This window comes from Mytilus edulis, chromosome 5, assembly GCF_963676685.1.
Source record: "Mytilus edulis chromosome 5, xbMytEdul2.2, whole genome shotgun sequence".
NCBI classification, from domain to species: Eukaryota; Metazoa; Mollusca; class Bivalvia; order Mytilida; family Mytilidae; genus Mytilus; species Mytilus edulis.
This window is the reverse complement of record NC_092348.1, coordinates 77505209-77523730: the sequence shown is the minus strand read 5'-3', so window position 1 is coordinate 77523730 and position 18522 is coordinate 77505209. Positions and strand designations below refer to the sequence as shown.

General features: G+C 32.6%; 1 protein-coding gene across 1 annotated transcript in view; it reads right to left on the bottom strand.

Annotated features, from left to right (window-relative positions):
* Positions 1 to 1405: 1405 nt before the first annotated feature.
* The window catches only part of LOC139524494 (nephrin-like), a 68060-nt gene continuing 50943 nt past the window's right edge, over positions 1406 to 18522 (bottom strand). Inside the window, exons 10-17 of the mRNA XM_071319290.1 lie at positions 13582 to 13661; positions 12775 to 12790; positions 11103 to 11176; positions 10263 to 10281; positions 8272 to 8345; positions 7299 to 7317; positions 2665 to 2738; positions 1406 to 1960 (exon numbers count right to left, since the gene is read on the bottom strand). Coding sequence (XP_071175391.1) covers positions 1923 to 1960; positions 2665 to 2738; positions 7299 to 7317; positions 8272 to 8345; positions 10263 to 10281; positions 11103 to 11176; positions 12775 to 12790; positions 13582 to 13661 — 394 coding nt within the window. The 3' untranslated portion in view covers positions 1406 to 1922. The remainder of the gene's footprint in view (positions 1961 to 2664; positions 2739 to 7298; positions 7318 to 8271; positions 8346 to 10262; positions 10282 to 11102; positions 11177 to 12774; positions 12791 to 13581; positions 13662 to 18522) is intronic.

Here is an 18522-nt window from a genome sequence, read left to right as displayed (position 1 = left end):
CAATTTAGCTAATATATATATACTAGAAGTGTTCAAATAAAGCCGTATTTGCAATAGTTGTATGTTTGCAGATACCAGTCTGAGATATACATTAACTTAAAATGTTATAGAGATGACTGCTAACATCTGATTTTGCATAACTTCCAAGCATAGTAATTGTTTTCTATATCAAGAACTTTAAAATCATAAATTTATAGCATTTACAAGTTAAATTATTTGTTATATGTTTCAGGGGGTATGCACTTTTCATTGTTTTTGCCACTTGGGCCTCAAATTTCCAAAATCAATCTGCTGTTTCTAGAAATTAGAAAATTCAGTACATATTCAGAATAGAACACACTATTGTAAGTTTTGTTGAGATATTTTTGTTTTTCTAGTTTGTATTTATTATGCCGTAAGGACAAAAAAGCAGATTTAGGTGTTGCGGCTTACTTTTGGTTTATCGAAAGGACACAAACACCCCATAAAAATTAATCCTTTATAATATTTTTCTTTATAATCTGTGAAATATGGCAAATTCGGTTAAATTTTGAAAGTTCCCCTCTTTCACCCTATGAACTTTCAATTCTAGGAAAAGATTATTGTCAAAACTTCGTAGTAAAAGTAGTACAGTCTTAGCCGTAAAAGGAGTTCCTATGGGAAATGGCATTGTCAATATTTACAGAAATGCAACCTTAAAAGCTTTTTGAAAAATGTATCTTATAATGTTCATTTAAGATTATTCGTTCTGCCCTTATATGAAGCTAAAACATTCAATCGATACTAGTAATAATTTTGCATGTGACCAAATGGTTCAATAGCAATTGAAATGTAGAAAACATTTGAATTTCGGTTTCCAAAACATCTAGACTTCTTTTGTTACTAAGGTTGATTGATTACATGTAATGAATTCGAGTAAATCTAAGGAAACAACTAGTTTATATAGCTTTGATAGTTAATATAAACCCAAAACAACTACAGATTTTCCTTATATAACTGTAACTACTAAGATTAAGGTGATATGGAAGTCTAAATTGAAAATGTGTTCATTCTTTACCAAAACGTAGTATCAAATGATATATGTTCAAAAAAAACATAAAATGATAGGTCACAGCGCATTTTATCAAGCTTCAGGTCGTGACAAAATGACACATTTTGCATGGATTATACAGGAAAAAACACCATTATGTGATTAGAAGCTAAACTAAAAATGATAGAATTGTAAAATAAGATACGAGAAGATAGCCTTTAGAAAATGGTTTGAGAATATCAGAGGAAAAAATAGGGTCACCGCGCGTTTTTCCCGGGTAAAATACAAAATATTAAAATTCCATGTAGATTCCTTCGGAAAATGCACTATTTCAGGGTTACCTTCCCTTAAAATGCCAATTGAAAAAAAGTAAAACATCAAGCAGAAATAATGAACAATATTAATATCTATAAGTTTAACCTTACAAATTTGTTCTCATAAATGCAAATTCGCATTAGTTATCTGCGTTCCTGCATCAAATTTTGCTAATTTGATTGAAAACTGGACCTTAGATTGTCTGTTTTTTTACAATCCAAGATGAAGAAAGACAGCCATACCACCTTAAGCAATTTAGAGTTGTATGAAGTTTCTGATAGAAATGATATTTTTTACACTATTCAGCGGGTAACTTTTTATTTGTATATTCCTTAAAATGCGTATTGAGTAATTATCTTCATAGGTAATTTTCAAAATCACTTTAACTCTTAAAGTTACTCTCCTGACTACATAAATTAGAACAAACTACCGTATTTGCACAAATATTTGCAAAACAAAATTGAATGATATTTACAAATATAACTATAAACAAAAAACAATGTCTAAACTTAAAATGTACGTGTTTCCAAAAGATTCGTGTGTCTCTTAGTGTTCTTATCTTTTCAGTAAACAAGCTGTATGTGTGGCTATATCTGCATCAGAATACTTCATTTTCGTAAACTTTTTCTGTTCGTTCTAAAATTAAAGGAAATAGCCAGAGAATGAAAAAAAAATGAAGAAATTTCCACAACAAGTATAGATTCTCATTTAAAAAAAATATAAATAGACAATTCTACCTTCAATATTTAACAAGTGTGTTAAATCCTATATGTATAAGTGATACAAAAAAGCCAGGACGATTTGATATACTTGGAATTCAAATACTGATTAAAAAATATAACACAATAAAAAATATATTCTATGAAATTACAGATTAAAAAACACGGGAATTATCATCACATGCGCACTAATAGTTTTGTATATTCACACCGTCTTTATCCATTTACTTTCTAAAACGAAACACAAGTGATTGGATGTTGTTCAAAATTTGTAACGTCATTAAATAGAGTGATTTTACAACATGTTTCATCATAAATAAACAGGAACATATAAAAAAAAAAAGCTTAAATGACAGCAAGATCAATAGGAAGAAAACAGTTATTGGGAGTATTCGGAGTCATAAGACTAACACCTATACTATCACTTTAACACACATTTTGCAGAAGTTTTTAATTGTGTTATGTGAACAAGAACACGATCATAGTAGATTCTGCATTTTTTTCGTATGATAAAAGACATATGCCATTACTTGTAAATTATACATGACTGGGGGAAAATTTATATTTCAGGTACTTATCTAATGAGTTAAAATTTTCATTGTAATATTAGGAAACACTGACCTTGTGTTGTATTTAGTTCCTTGCTGTCGTTGTGATCATTCGGTTTCTTAAATTGGTTTTTATCCTCGTGTTGTCTACAAAAATAAGTACTTTTCAATTATGAATTACATTTTTTAAGAAAAATTTACGGAAAGGAATTTCGGAGTTATCACTCTTTTACATTAACGAATAAACTCTGATTGTTATTAAAAATGTTGGTATTATATTATATATGGAAGTTTATATGTCGATCCCTGATTTACTGGCTCATTGACACAGTGTGGGAACGGAACTGTACGGTTTTCTAGTATTTTGGTCATTCGGGAGACTGTCAAGCGGGGCTCCGACACTCGAAAAATAACAAGTCGCTTGATGGAAACTTTGATGAACTCTAATGTTACTCTATAACGTTTCTGCTGCAAGTTGTGATAACCAAAACTTTCTATATGTAAATATAAACCGATAAAACAATAAAAACGACATATGCATCCAAACGTTTTCTTTAGAATAGTGGGGCTCCGAGTAAAATCGATCAAAACTGTCACGGAGCAGCGATCAAAAATAAATAAACATCGAAAAACCCATCGTTACTACCAGAATTTTCACATGTACCTTTTCTGATTTATAGTCTTACCTGTCTGAGACTTTAAAAGTCATTGTCCCAGTAGAAACCAAAATATATTCATTCTCTCAATGTCGTATATTTTAATTGACTGTACAGTCGCTTACAAGCTTACTGTACAATCGCTCGGAGCTGTCCTGTACATTCACTCGGAGCTTTCCTTAGCCCAATTCATTAAATACATTACATAATATGCGTTTCATTGGTTGTTCCTTGTCTGTTATATTGTATTTGAAATGAAAATAACACGGATTCAGTCATTTTGCCGATTAATAAAGATGGTTAACAATCTATCCCGGACACATTTCTGAAGGTGTCTATATCAGAGAGAAAATCAACATTCGAATAATAAGCATACAAGACAAAATAAAAGGACAGTACAAATGTCAAGAAATCACTAAAAAAAATAGTGCTCGTAAAAAATATAATCAAAAAGATGACTAGGTTCTCCCGGTAAGGGTAATAATATTTTGAAGTTAACTTAATTTATTTATCCCAACAGTTTAAATAAAAAATATATATGTATATTAATAATACAACAAAGAATGTTTCAGCAGAGCTGTCCTGGTCAACTTAAATGCAAAATTTTGGTCAACAAAAACTGAAAGGAAGTAGAAATATCTTAATTGGCTTGATTTGTTTGACGTGAATTTAATTATTAAAAAACTTGCTTAGCACTGAATTTTTTCGGATGCAGTTTAAATTAATGACACAAATGTCATTTAAATTATTTTGTATCATCATATTTTCGTTATATATACAATGTAGCTTGTAGTTAAAACATATTGTATTTGAAATATATGTAACAGAAATTACGATTGCAGTAATACACAAAGGGATACGACAAAATGTTGTTGTCAAATCAATCTCATTTGTTAAAAGAGAAAACGAAATGACTGTTTTTAAATGGTTAAACCATGTCATAATGGTATGTGTTCCAATGGTGTTACAAATCGGAGATAAAGAGGAAATTCAATGCATTATTAGCCAAAAAGCGAATTGATATTTTAATGGAACATAAAAATTTCTAGTTTGGTTTTAACACGAGTCCCAGTTTTTCGGAGGACTGAGCGCTCACAAACATATTTAACCCCGCCACTATCTTTATGTGTCTATCCCAAGTCAGGAGCCTGTTGTTCAGTGGTTGACCGTTTGTGTTCATATCTGTCATATATGTTTTTCCGCAAGTATTTCGTTATGAATTAGGCCGTCAGCTTTTGAAATTTAATTGTTTAATATTTTTAATGTCGGTACCTTTTATACCCGACTATAACTGCTTACATCCACTTCATTTAAACTTTGTGGATAGTCTCATCGGTAATTATACCACATCTCCTTATTTTCATATTGAAATAGAAATATTTTTATTTTTATCCATCTGATGAGATAAGCCTTTTTCAACTGATTTTTATAGTTCGTTCTTATATTGTACTGATACACCACTGTCCCAGGTTAGGGGGATCTCGCTAACATGTTTAAACCCGCCACATTATGTATGTATGTCCAAAGTCAGAAGCCTATAATTCAGTGGTTGTCGTTTGTTATGTGTTACATATTTGTTTTTCTTTCATTTTTGTACATAAATTAGGTAGTTAGTTTTCTGGTTTGAATTGTTTTCCATTGTCATTTCTGGGCCTTGTATAGCTGATATGTATATGTATATGATATGTATATGTGCGGTATGGACTTTCCTCGTTGTTGACGGCCGTATGGTGACCTTTAGTTGTGAATGTCTGTGTCATTTGGTCTCTTGTGGACAGTTGTATCATTGGCAACCATACCACATCTTCTTTTTTTATATTTGATAAAATGTTGTTCGAACTCAAATTAACTGTGTGAAACTGCTTTTCATTATGACGAAATTCATAAAATATAAGGATTTTGTGTTTTCTTTGTCATTTAAATAAAAACTCACACCATTATCATTGATACATCATGTGGAGCAGGATCTGCTAACCCTTCCGGAGCACCTGAGATCACCCCTAGTTTTTGGTGGGATTCGTGTTGTTTAATTATTCTTTAGTTTTCTATGTTGTGTCATGTGTACTATTGTGTGTCTGTTTGTCCTTTTCATTTTTAGCCATGGCGTTGTCAGTTTATTTTCGATTTATGAGTTTGACTGTCCCTCTGGTATTTTTCGTCCCTCTTTTATCATTAAGAGAGCTTTGTACCTCCAGTAGAAAAGCTAGGTTTAATTCACTTTTTCTACATAGGAAAATTCCTGTATCAAGTCAGGAACATGACAGGTGTTGTCAGGCAATTATACCACATCTTCTTATTCTTATATCATGTTTATTGACTTATACGTGTACACTGTATTTTTTTGTTTGGCGAAAAGCACCATTTCACATTAGAATTCCTTTATCGAGTTAGAATATCCCGATCCTCTGCTGAAACATTCTTTGTTGCATTGTTAATATAATAAAAATATTGTATGCTTATTATTCGAAAGTTGATTTTCTCTCTGATATAGACACCTTCAGAAATATGTCCGTGATAGATTGTTAACCATCTTTATTAATCGGCAAAATGACTGAATCCGTGTTATTTTCATTTCAAATACAATAGAACAGACAAGGAACAACCAATGAAACGCATATGTAATATATATATGAAAGCTCCAAGTGAATGAACAGGACAGCTCCGAGCGATTGTACAGTAAATCTGCAAGCGATTGTACAGTCAATTAAAATATACGACATTGAGAGAATGAATATATTTTGGGTTCTACTGGGACAATGACTTTTAAAGTCTCAGACAGGTAAGACTATAAATCAGAAAAGGTACATGTGAAAAATTCTGGTAGTAACGATGGGTTTTTCGATGTTTATTTAACATTTTTGATCGCTGCTCCGTGACAGTTTTGATCGATTTACTCGGAGCCCCACTATTATAAAGAAAACGTTTGGATGCATATGTCGTTTTTATTGTTGTATTGTTTTATATTTACATATAGAAAGTTTTGATTATCACAACTTGCAGCAGAAACGTTATAAAGTAACATTAGAGTTCATCAAAGTTTCCGTCAATCGACTTGTTATTTTTCGAATGTCGGAGCCCCGCTTGACAGTCTCCCGAATGACCAAAATACTAGAAAACCGTACAGTTCCGTTCCCACACTGTGATTGAGTTAACCTTATATATTTCATGAACATTAAGTTATTTAAAGAAATCTACATTTCCTTATTGTCCTGTTAAAATTTGTGTTGAAGGAGACGTGCGATTCCGCCTTTACTACACATTTTATATACGAATGTAGGCTTGTTGTCTACTTTTGATTTAACGATTCATTCATATTCCGTAATAAGTATAGTTACGATTGTAATGTTTTCTAAATGTAAGATTCTGTTTACATATATCCTAGTTATCTATAGCTGGTTTGAACAGTACACAAGTTAAGAACTTTAGGAAAAAAACGCATTAAAAACGCAACATGACCTCGCAAAGATAACTCTATACATGTAAGAGTAATGATTGAAAAACTGATTCCAGATTCCAGGCCCAATACAGGTTAAAGGCGAGGAAAAATTGATTTAACATACTAATTGTGACCTGCGTATGGGTTTATATATCACGGTACGAATATATCTATTGAACCCTTACAAAAAACACTCGCATATATATTTTGAAATAATTATTAGATATTGCAATGTTCTTAATCGCATTCTAAATTTTGAGTTAACACAAATATCGCCGACGCCCAAGTTAGTTTTGAAACCATTACCCGAGTCAAGACAGTAAATTTAAATATCTATAATATTGATAAACTTCTCGAAAATTACCATATGTTTGAAAATTAGCACCCAACAAGACATACAAATCTGCCTATAAATCATATCGGGAACAAAAATTCAGCCTGAAATATATATTTGTGAACGTCCTCAAAACGGAGCTATCCTAACGTGTTTGGGAGTGGACTCGATGAAAACATCACAAACGGATTCCACGACGGAAAGTTAAAAGACATACAATTTGGAGCGTTTGAATTATTTCCGTTTCAAAGTTATATTCATCGGTTTTAAGTAGTACTCACGTATTAAGTTGCTTCTGTTCTAAAATGAAAATAACATTGATGCATTACTTTAAACTGTAGATACCAACCATATTGTGTTTTGTTTTGTAATAATGATATCTAAAATGTAAACTGAAAGGTACAAATCTTGAACACTTGGGTATAACTTTTACCGAATTTAAACTTAAAACAACGACAAATTCACTTGATTACAATCCAACAATGTATTCTCATGTCTATTGAATTGAATCTCTGACTATGTCATAATCGATAAAAAAAAAACAAAAACAAGAATGTGTCCATAGTACACGAATGCCCCACTCGCACTATCATTTTCTATTTTCAGTGGACCGTGAAATTGGGGTCAAAACTTTAATTTGGAATTAAAATTAGAAAGATCATATCATAGGGAACATGTGTACTAAGTTTCAAGTTGATGTAACTTTAACTTCATCAAAAACTACCTTGACCAAAAACTTTAACCTGAACTTCGCACTATCATTTTCCATATTCAGTGGACCATGAAATTGGGGTCAAAACTATAATTTGGCAGTAAAATTAGAAAGATAATATCATGGGGAACATCTGTACTAATTTTCAAGTTGATTGGACTTCAACTTCTTCAAAAACTACCTTGATCAAAAACTTTAACCTGAAGCGGACGGACGAACGGACGCACAGACTGACGGACGGACGAACGGAGGCACAGACCAGAAAACATAATGCCCTCTACTATCGTAGGTGGGGCATAAAATAGATGTTCGGTTAATTGCAACAGTCCAAAGGAAGATCTTCGTTAATAGAAACATCTTATAACCTATAGAATGTGTAGTAAAAATAACACATTAGCAGTGTATATGCACTTGGAACGTATTGCTGAATTCATCTTCATTTTGGAACGTTCTTGGCCAAGGACGGAAAACAACGATCGAACAATGATGGTCAAATGTATATTATCTTATCAGAACATATTGCTTTCAAATTTTAACGCTACCTTTCTGGTTTTCCATTTTAGCATAAATGCTTGGTTTTTCTTGGACACCCAGTGCTTCGTAAACGCCCATCGAGCTAAAACAAAAATAGAAATATTAGGAAAGTAATATTAAAGTTTACTAAATATAACACGATAGAAGATTAACTATATGTGAATACAATTTATTTGATTGTTTGCCTCAGCTGGGAGGATAGTTACATGTAATGATAAACATCCTAAACGTGCATACCAATTAACATATTAGGTGTTGAATAATTGTCAGTAAGAGAACTACAATTTCTACAGTACAAATAGACAAAGACTATGTAAACATTCGACATCATTCGTAAATATAGCTCAACATGCAGACTTCTTATACGTTCAGGTATTTCACATCCAATTTTTTTAAGGAAATATATTTTATAAAGCACACAAATGTCAGTATTCACCTCAGAAACTACCAAAATCTTTAAATAGACTTATTAAGAAGAGATATAGTGACAATACTGTTGTCAGGTTATGAAAGATTGCATATTTTGGCGTTAATATTGATTCACTTATAGGGTCTTTGCATCGGAACTAAACACATTTATTTAAAAAAAAAAAACAGTAATTGGCTGACACGGGTTATGCTCTTCTCATATACGTTATGATAGTATGATACTAAACCCCTAACGGGAAGGATTGTGCCTCATATGATGAAATCATAATCTTTCAATCAGATTAATTGAAGTCTGGAGCTGGCATGTCAGTTAACTGCTGTCTGTTGTTATTTATGTATTATTGTCATTTTGTTTATTTTCTTTGGTTACATCTTCTGACATCAGACTCGGATTTCTCTTGAACTGAATTTTAGTGTGCGTATTGTTATGCGTTTACTTTTCTACATTGGCTAGAGGTATAGGGGGAGGGTTGAGATCTCATAAACATGTTTAACCCTGCCGCATTTTTGCGCCTGTCCCAAGTCAGGAGCCTCTGGCCTTTGTTAGTCTTGTATTATTTTTAATTTTAGTTTCTTGTGTACAATTTGGAGTTTAGTATGGCGTATATATTTGTTTAGGGGCCAGCTGAAGGACGCCTCCGGGTGCGGGAATTTCTCATTGAAGACCTGTTGGTGACTTTCTGCTGTTGTCTTTTCTATGGCCGGGTTGTTGTCTCTTTGACACATTCCCCATTTCCGTTGTCAATTTTATGCATAAATGATATTAATTATGGTAATGCCTACATTTTTAAAGACATTTCGCAAAAAACTTAAACTTTCAACTGATAAAATGATGAATTGTGATATATAATTTCAGAGCAGATGCAATGACACGTATACTGTAGGTAAACAGACGTAGGCGACAAACTCTTGTTGAAAGTATGCAGTTTTATAGTTCTATCTTGTGATAACAACTTACTAATTGAACTGAACCCATAAAGAAGTATCATTTTTTGTTTCGCTCACACGCTCACACGTTCAAGTTTTTAATAAAAATGCATACTTAATATACTTCTAGATTAATTTTTTTTAATGGGTCAAATTTTGTTATACAAGATAATATAGGAAAAAATAGGGATACTTATTGTGTTATACAGTTTTAATATTGTTTTAAAATGTTTGAACCTGTTTATCTGCTTATTAAAAATTTGTAAGCTCCGTTCTGTATGATCAATATTTGAACGTTTGCTGTCGTTTAATATTTTCTGTACAATATCTTTTTACTTTTATTAGCTAATTTGTGTTAAATATTTATCAATTCACAGTAATTCGAAATGGAGTTACATATCGGTTAAGGACCTTTTGGATTATAGCTCTTCATCTTTTATATAAGCTTTGGATTTCAAATATTTTGGCCACGAGCATCACTGAAGAGACATGTATTGTCGAAATGCGCATCTGGTGCAAGAAAATTGGTACCGTTAATTTTATTTAATATCCCCGTTTAATTGTCACAAGTAAAGGAGTATTGTTTTAAGATATGAAATTTCAAATTTTCAGATGTACATATACATATAGTAATAATACTTACGATTTCGATGATGTAACACCTAAATAAGAAAAGAAAAAAATGATAAAAGATATTACAAGTTCTCAATCATTTCAACAATAGCTTATGAAATAACAGAAATAAACAGCAACAGTTCAACAGAAGTATACGGCATATCAGCGTTGTAACTATTGTGCATCCAGGTGTATTGTCAAATAATTCTCTAGACGAAATAAGATATTGACAGCTATATTTAAACTTACACAATAAAGTAAACTAGTCATACTTATTTAGTGTAAATTTTATTATCATTACTATTGTATTTAATTGTGGATGTAACGCATCTTCTAATTGGCTGACAGTGTTTTGTATATCAGCTCATAGACATAATTTTGTCATGTGACTGTAACGTAATCAACGTTTGTTCAAGGTTAACTCAGACTTAAACTTGTATTTAAATTGAATAACAAGGAATGGCTGTTATATTTTTTTCTATCAATAGAGTGTAAGTAGCTTATGGCTATCGTGCGGCATTCAAAGACGAGTGGCTTCAAATGTGACACTTCTAATTAAATCAGTTGTTTCATTGTCTAATATTGAGATAAATTTAAGTATAATATAAGCAAATTTGTTTATATGTAGAGTTGTCCTACATATCTTATGGAACTAAAATAAAATCTATTATTTTCATATTTGATCCGTTGCAACAGAGGGACGAAAGATACCAGAGGCACATTCAAACTTATAAATCGAAAATAAACTGACAACGCCATGGCTACAAATGAAAAAGACAAACAGACAAAAGTACACATGACACAACATAGAAAACTAAAGAATAAGCAAGAAAGACAAGTTCTTTCAATTGAATTTTACCATACGCACCTTTGGTATTTTCTAAATCATCATAAACACTTATTTTGTCTTTGGTACCAAGTGTTTCGTATGTTTTACTAGATCTGAAACATTTAATGATAATTATAAGAATTCAATGAAAATATTTTTTATGCGGAAATATTATTTGAAAAAATCGAATACCAGAAGTTTTGATATAAAACAGGCGGTAAACACGAGAGTTATATCAATCAGACTCAAACTAAAGTTTTTTTTGGTTAAGCGGTGTCGTGTCCAATGATATGACATATTTTGATATTGGATATTGTCTAGCGTTGAATTACCGTATAAAAAAAAAGATTAACAAGTATTTACAATATTTATAATTTGACAAAGCATGTTTATGATAATAATAATGCTGATTATGAATGAGGCTTTTATTGCAATTATTTTTCACATAATTGAACGAAAATATTTGGAATCTAAATAGTATTTGCTTGATCGATTTTTAATTGTGTTTTTTCTTTTGATGCATTTGAAGCCGAACCATGATTTTATACCGTTAACATAACATTGTCAATTTGTAGTTTTGTTTTTCAACAGTTTTGATTCCATGTCAAATTCTTACACAAACTCCAAAATAAGACAAAAATCAAGGCATTACTTTTAGATAAATTTATTATGAACAGAACATGACACTTCATAACGTTCGTGGGTCCTATGGGCGTTTTTTTTTTTTTTATTTACTTTTATCTAGAATGATAAACATACACATTTGAAAGTCAGTATTGTAAAATTACACATTAATTTATAAACGGAAAGATGTATATCTGACTCTAATAATTAACAGAGTTGGGAATCGTTTAAACGAAGACAACAGGACGATGGAACATAGAATAATTAAGATGTTCCTATATTACGGATAGGACTCCAGTTACAGGAGTAACAGCTTAGATGTCAGCAATGATATTTAAAAAAAAAATTACAATAGGTCTGTTTGTGCAATTTTTGTGTCGAAAACACAACCCTGCTAAAAAAAAACTACTGTAGTGAGAACATTCCCGAGCTTAACGGATTTATTCAGTAAAAATAAAAGCCATACACTATGATAAGATTGGAAATGAGTATAATTGCAGGGATATAGGAAGTCGACGAGAGGAATAATTATTTAGTAATTGAATCAATTTTGCAGTCGTTCATCTGTTGCAATTTTATGAAAAAGATCAAGATAAAAAGCCGTCATCCTACTTTCGATTGAGTCATTTTGTCAACGTTCACTTGGATATTGAGTTAGCATATTTTCCGTTCACAAGTGAAGGTTAACTTAGATTGTAAGGAACTTTGAAATTTATAACAAAATGAATGGATAAGGCAATATGATCATCTTTTAATTCGAAATATATGAAAACACCTCGCAATTATACCATATATAGAATGCTTTTTTTTTAAACGTGTGTGTTTTTTTAATGAACGTGAATGTTTTTCTCTTCAAAACAAATGAAAATGAATGCAATTCTTGATGAATTGTATTCTTTCATAGCATCTTGCTGAATCTACTTTCATCAAAAACACTCTGAAAGAAATATGTGTAAACTCAGGATGTATCAAAATCTAAAAATTGGAAGAGCTTAATAACCAAAATGAACTTTCAAATAATAGTGAAATCTATTTTATGTCATTATTATCTGAGGATGTAAATGTCAAAGAATCCCTATATACTCACTGTGGATGCTCAACATCTGAAACAATACAATATCAATACAATAATGTTCAATAGAGAGACATATTATAATACCAACAGTAGCAGGACTGTGGCTATAAGCTTTTTTATGTTATTCAACCATAAATAAAGTTATACTGATTTTATCAGGACGCAGTTTCAAACGAATTGAGATATAAGAGAGAACATAATTCAGATTTTGTTTTTACTTTGAAGTGCTACATCTATTAGCGTATTGCGTTTGTTACATTCTAGAAGCACCAACATATGGCATACATATCCTTCAGATGATACGATATTGTTCTAGGGGTTTTGAATTTTAATACGGTTGCAATGATATAGGAATGCTCCTTACAAAAATGCTTTCGAACAAAGGGTTTTGATTTGTGAGTTGTTGTCATCCCTTCCACAGTTCTAGTGACGTCATCCTGAGTTGATCGACTGCTATATAATATCTGTGTTACAAATGATTACTGATGTTCTTTTATTGATTACCAGCATTTATACGATAATAATATCACCGAAAGTAATGTATAGCCGAATTTAAAATACACGACTTGCATAACAGGTGCCAAATGTGAAACAGGAGCTGCTTAGCTTTGCAGAGTACCTGATTATTGATTTTGGTGGGGTTTGTGGTTCTCATTCTTCTTTTTTTAGAATAGATGTTGTGTGCACTTGTCAGTCTTTGTCGCTCTGTTCCGCTTTTGTATAATTATGTTGTCCGTTATTGGTTTTGTATGTCACCTCCACTTGTATGTCACGTCCCCTTGTATCTTTCGACTACTTTATATTATAAAGCTAACTTACCAAATTTATTTTCCACTTCTTCGTATTCATCTCCAGTTTGAATATTCTGGAAGCCGGTGTTTACATAAAATTTATCAATTCTTAAAAAGAAGTAATAATTGATGTAAAAAATAAGTTTCAATTATCGATTTGATTTGAGTATTCAAAATATTGTCTGAGTATAGCAGTATAGGTGTCACGGAATGGAAGTTCCTTCATAATATTATTTCCACAGGAATAAATATTACAGTATATGTTCCTAACGGAATAAATGGTATAGAATATTTGTTCCAACAGGAATTAATATTATGACATTGTTTATAACAAATGTTCCATTGGAACTTCCGTTAGTTGGAACAAATATACGTTGACATGTCAACATATTAGCAATATACGAAGTAAAATTAAAATTGAGAATGGAAATGGGGAATGTGTCAAAGAGACAACAACCCGCCCAAATAAAAAACAACAGCAGAGGGTCACCAACAGGTCTTCAATGTAGCGAGAAATTCCCGCACCCGGAGGCGTCCTTCAGCTGGCCCCTAAACAAATATATACTAGTCCAGTGATAATGAACGCCATACTAATTTCCAAATTGTACACAAGAAACTAAAATTAAAATAATACAAGACTAACAAAGGCCAGAGGCTCCTGACTTGGGACAGGCGCAAAAATGCGGCGTGTCTAGTATTTTACAATATTTGTGCTATTTTAAAGATTTGTGATAAATTGAAAGAAAATGTAAATGCTAGTAATTTTACAACATGTGGTGTATCTTTCATCGTCTTTCATTGACATATTGTACTCCGTTGAGCAAAATTTCTCTTTGAAGCAAATATTACAGAATTGCCGGTTTTAATGAGAATGGCGCATCTTTTTTATATAATTTATTTTGGCACGTTATAAAATAATGATTTGGAAAGTTAAAACAAATATTGAACCAACAGTCAAAATATGGGGGGAAATCATTAAGATCATCTAAATATCATATAAAGATCAACACTGCCGATGCTGTTTTAAGATGAAGTCAATTTATGTTAATTATGTTTATCCATTTTGACATATTGAACGTTACCATTGTGACATTCAATTTTAATGTACGTCTATTTAAACTTGTGTGTAATGTTCAAGCAGCGTTTACGTATGATGATATAATAAATTCTAATTTCATAACATATAATCACAGTATATGTTGAGAATAGTTCGAAGTTATAATGTTACGTTTCCCGTATTTACGTTCACATGTTTGTGAACGTAAATACGGGAAACGTAACGTTATAACTTCGAACTATTCTCAACATACTGGGGCCCGCAAAGTGTATTTATGTACAAAACAATAGAATATTACTTTAAATGTTCATCAATAAAGAAAAAAAGAAATGTTTACACTTGCAGGAATTACTGTCTCTTCAAAACACATAAATAGGAAATTGAATTAAACTTTAACGAGTCCATGATTTTATTCTTTCCTTTGCACTAATTGATGCCTTCCGCAAGGGCAATGTTCTTGTCGGTATTTCTCCGTTGTTTGGTTCTTTCATATATTCATCAGATGGTGTTACTTCGTTTATTTCTAGAGGATAGAGTTTGACGATCGGACATGAAGTTCGGCCACTGTTCGTTCTGATTATCGCCGAACGCAATAAACCATCGTTACCAGTAACAACTTCCTCCACTACTGCTGTTTTCCATTTAATTCGCGGTTTATCGTCATGCACTTGAACTACATCTCCTACTTTAATGTTAATCTTATTGTCTCCAGTCTTTTTATGAAATTCTCGAAGTGAGGATAAGTACTCAAATTTCCAACGGTTCCAAAAATGTTCGATAAGTGAAGATAATCTTTGAGCACGTTTTGAAATATCTGAAGCAGTCAATGTATATGTTTCGTAATGTTGTCCATTTCGGTACGTGGATACGGTAATGGTGTAACTTTGCTAGATTTCTCACATTTTCATTGTTTGAGGTCCATGAGCGAAGATTAAATCCTGCATTTAACATCAATTGTCGCGCTTCTTTGAAATAAGTTACGGCTTGAGTTTCATTGCAAATGCTAGATAAAATGTTGTCAACATATAAATCCCTTGTCAGTATTTTAGTAGTTTCATTTTCTGTTTGCTGTAAGTGTTTTAGCAGGACAGCGTTTAAGATAAACGGCGAACACGTCGCTCCAAATAGTACAGACTTGAACCTACATGTCGCTAAATCGCTTTGTGGATCAACAGGGTTATCTAACCATACAAATCGTGTGACATCACGGTCCTCTTCGTGCAGTCCGACATGTAAAAAGGCTTCTCAATGTCAGTTACTATGGCAACCGGGTTTAATCGAAATCTGATTAAAATCTTTGTAAGGTCGTTTAAAATCGGGGGTGTGTTCATTAAGCAATCATTAAGACTCGGAAACTGGGATGACTGTCGGCAGCTACAATCGTAAACTATCCTTATTGGTGTAGTTGTTGAATCTTTTTTAACGGGATGGTGTGGGATATAATGTACAATACCTTTACTAATATCGGGATCCTTAACCTTCTCAATAAATCCTCTGCGTTCTTGATCATTGATTATCTGTCCATATACCTTAAGCATTTTGGGATCTTGACTTAATTTTAGAATGACGTTTTCAGTTCTTCGTTTCGTAACGAAGAAGTTGGTAGGCAAGGGTTCATGATCTGGTTTCCATGGCAACTTTGCTATATACTTGTTTTCTCGAAATTCGATTGCTGACTTTTGATATGTTTCCATATAGTCTACCGTTTCAACATCTGTCGTGTTGTTATCTATTCCTAACGACTCTAATTCCCAAAATCTTTCTAAATTGAACTCCTCTGGTTTGTGCGATGTCAATATGTTGTACAAACCTACATTACTCTGTTCATGATTAGACGTCGGAATTGGACCAGACAACAAATAACCAAGTTTGGATTTTACGGCGGTTGGACCATTTCCTCTTAATATTGTATCCTCTACGAAATTCCAATAGAAATCAGCTCCGATGAGCAAGGAAATTTCAAAAGAAGAGTTGTCTTCTGTAAACGGATGAGCTAAACGTAATCCTTTCAGGTACTTGAATTCTCGTATACTATTACTCATGTAATTCGTTAACGGGCTGGCGATGTTCGGTACTACTAGAACCTCAACTGGAATTTTTGTTCTATTTATCGACTCTACGTATACGCGTGCTCTTGACAAATGGCGGACTTTGCCGTCGGTACTTCCAAATGCCGATAAATGTATGGTTTCTGTTTCTAGTATTTCTAAATCTATTTTCGACGCTAACTCCTCGGTTACAAAAGAGCGCTGTGCTCCTTCATCAAACAAAATGTGCGTATCAACATATCGATTTCCCCCAACTGGTGCAACGGCAGTTTTTAGAAGCACGTTCGAACGGAATTTTTCTTCAGACGAATGAAAACTTGCGGCGATGAATGTATTTTCGCTATCATCAACGACGGCATTTACTGACATTTGCTTAGCATTAGTACATGTATTTTCATGGCAGAGACTTGTGTGGTGCTTTTTATAGCACTGGCGGCAGCGAAATTTCGATTTACAATCTACGGAACGGTGTGATCCTAAGCAGTTAAAACCTAACTTCTTTTCTTTGACTATTGATAGGCGTGTGTCGTTATCTGTAACATTTGGGCATTTTGCAGGGTCATGTAAATTCTGGCAGAATATGCAAGGTTTTTGTCGAATATTTTGTGTTTGTCTCTCACGGTTATCAAATGTAACTACTTAACTTGGTGTACCTTTTCTATTAGCGCTTGTCAAAAACGATGCGGTCTATGCAGTAGGCTGCATTGAATCCATAAACGACGACGAGCGTTGTCCAGCTTCAATTATAGTGATTTCTTTCAAAAAGCCAAGTCTCAAATCAATCAATTCCAAATTATCGGAACCGTTTTCACGAGCTAAGTGTTGTCGTATTTCTGACGGAAGCTTGTTCAGTATTATCGGAATAAGTAATGCACCATACGATTCTCCGGAGCGGCCTAACGATTCAAGACCTCTTATATATGCCTCTAACTTGTCGTAATAAACACGTAGACTGAGTAGGTTGTTTTGTGGTGCTCTAAGTTCTAGCATAGCTTGCATATAAGCATTTGTAATTTTATGCGATTGTCCGAAACGCTCCTTTAAAAGTTTAATAGCTTCCATGTAATTTGAGTTTATGAGCGGTAACCCGTCAATAGTTCTTGCAGCATCATTAACAAGCTGGGATTTTAAATAACTAAATTTCTGTACGTCTGTGAGTGTTACATTGTAATGGACGGAAGATTCAAAAGAGTCCCAAAATGTTTGCCAAGTCAGAATTTGTCCGTTAAACATGGGAAGTGTAATTTTCGGCAAATGGTGATTTTGGTTGCTAGGTTGCTGAACGGGATACATTTGTGTTGTGTACGGAACAGAACTGTGTTGATTAAGGTAGCAATACACAGTTAGAAGTTTAGTTTCGCATTATGGCCCCTGTGAATTTTTTAAATATGAAAGTTTTTGTACAATAAAATTGATTTTTAGATAATTGAAGAATAATATAGCCTTCTTAGTGGGTTTATATGAACATTTAGATTGATTTTAACATGTTTTATAGGCCATTTCTATGATTGACAGTCCGTATTTTCCTATCCGTACCGTTCATAGGTCCATAAATTATTGTAGTGTTTATCAACAAAGATTTTGCGCTCGATCTTTTCAATTCAATTTTATGGAAAAACGAGCAGGAAAGCAAATGATTTTTTTTGGACCACTTGATAGATATAAACCTATGGATTCAGGAAAGGTACCACTGTAATACATTGAAATTTTCCTTTAGACCAAATTTTGGAGACTTTTGTGACATGTTCACCCCCCTTTTTTGCTATATTTTGTATCTAAGAAATGCAGAATGTTGCCATGGTTACACCCAAAAGGGATTATATTTCACCCTTATGACCATTAGAAATCAAATCTATGGAAGATT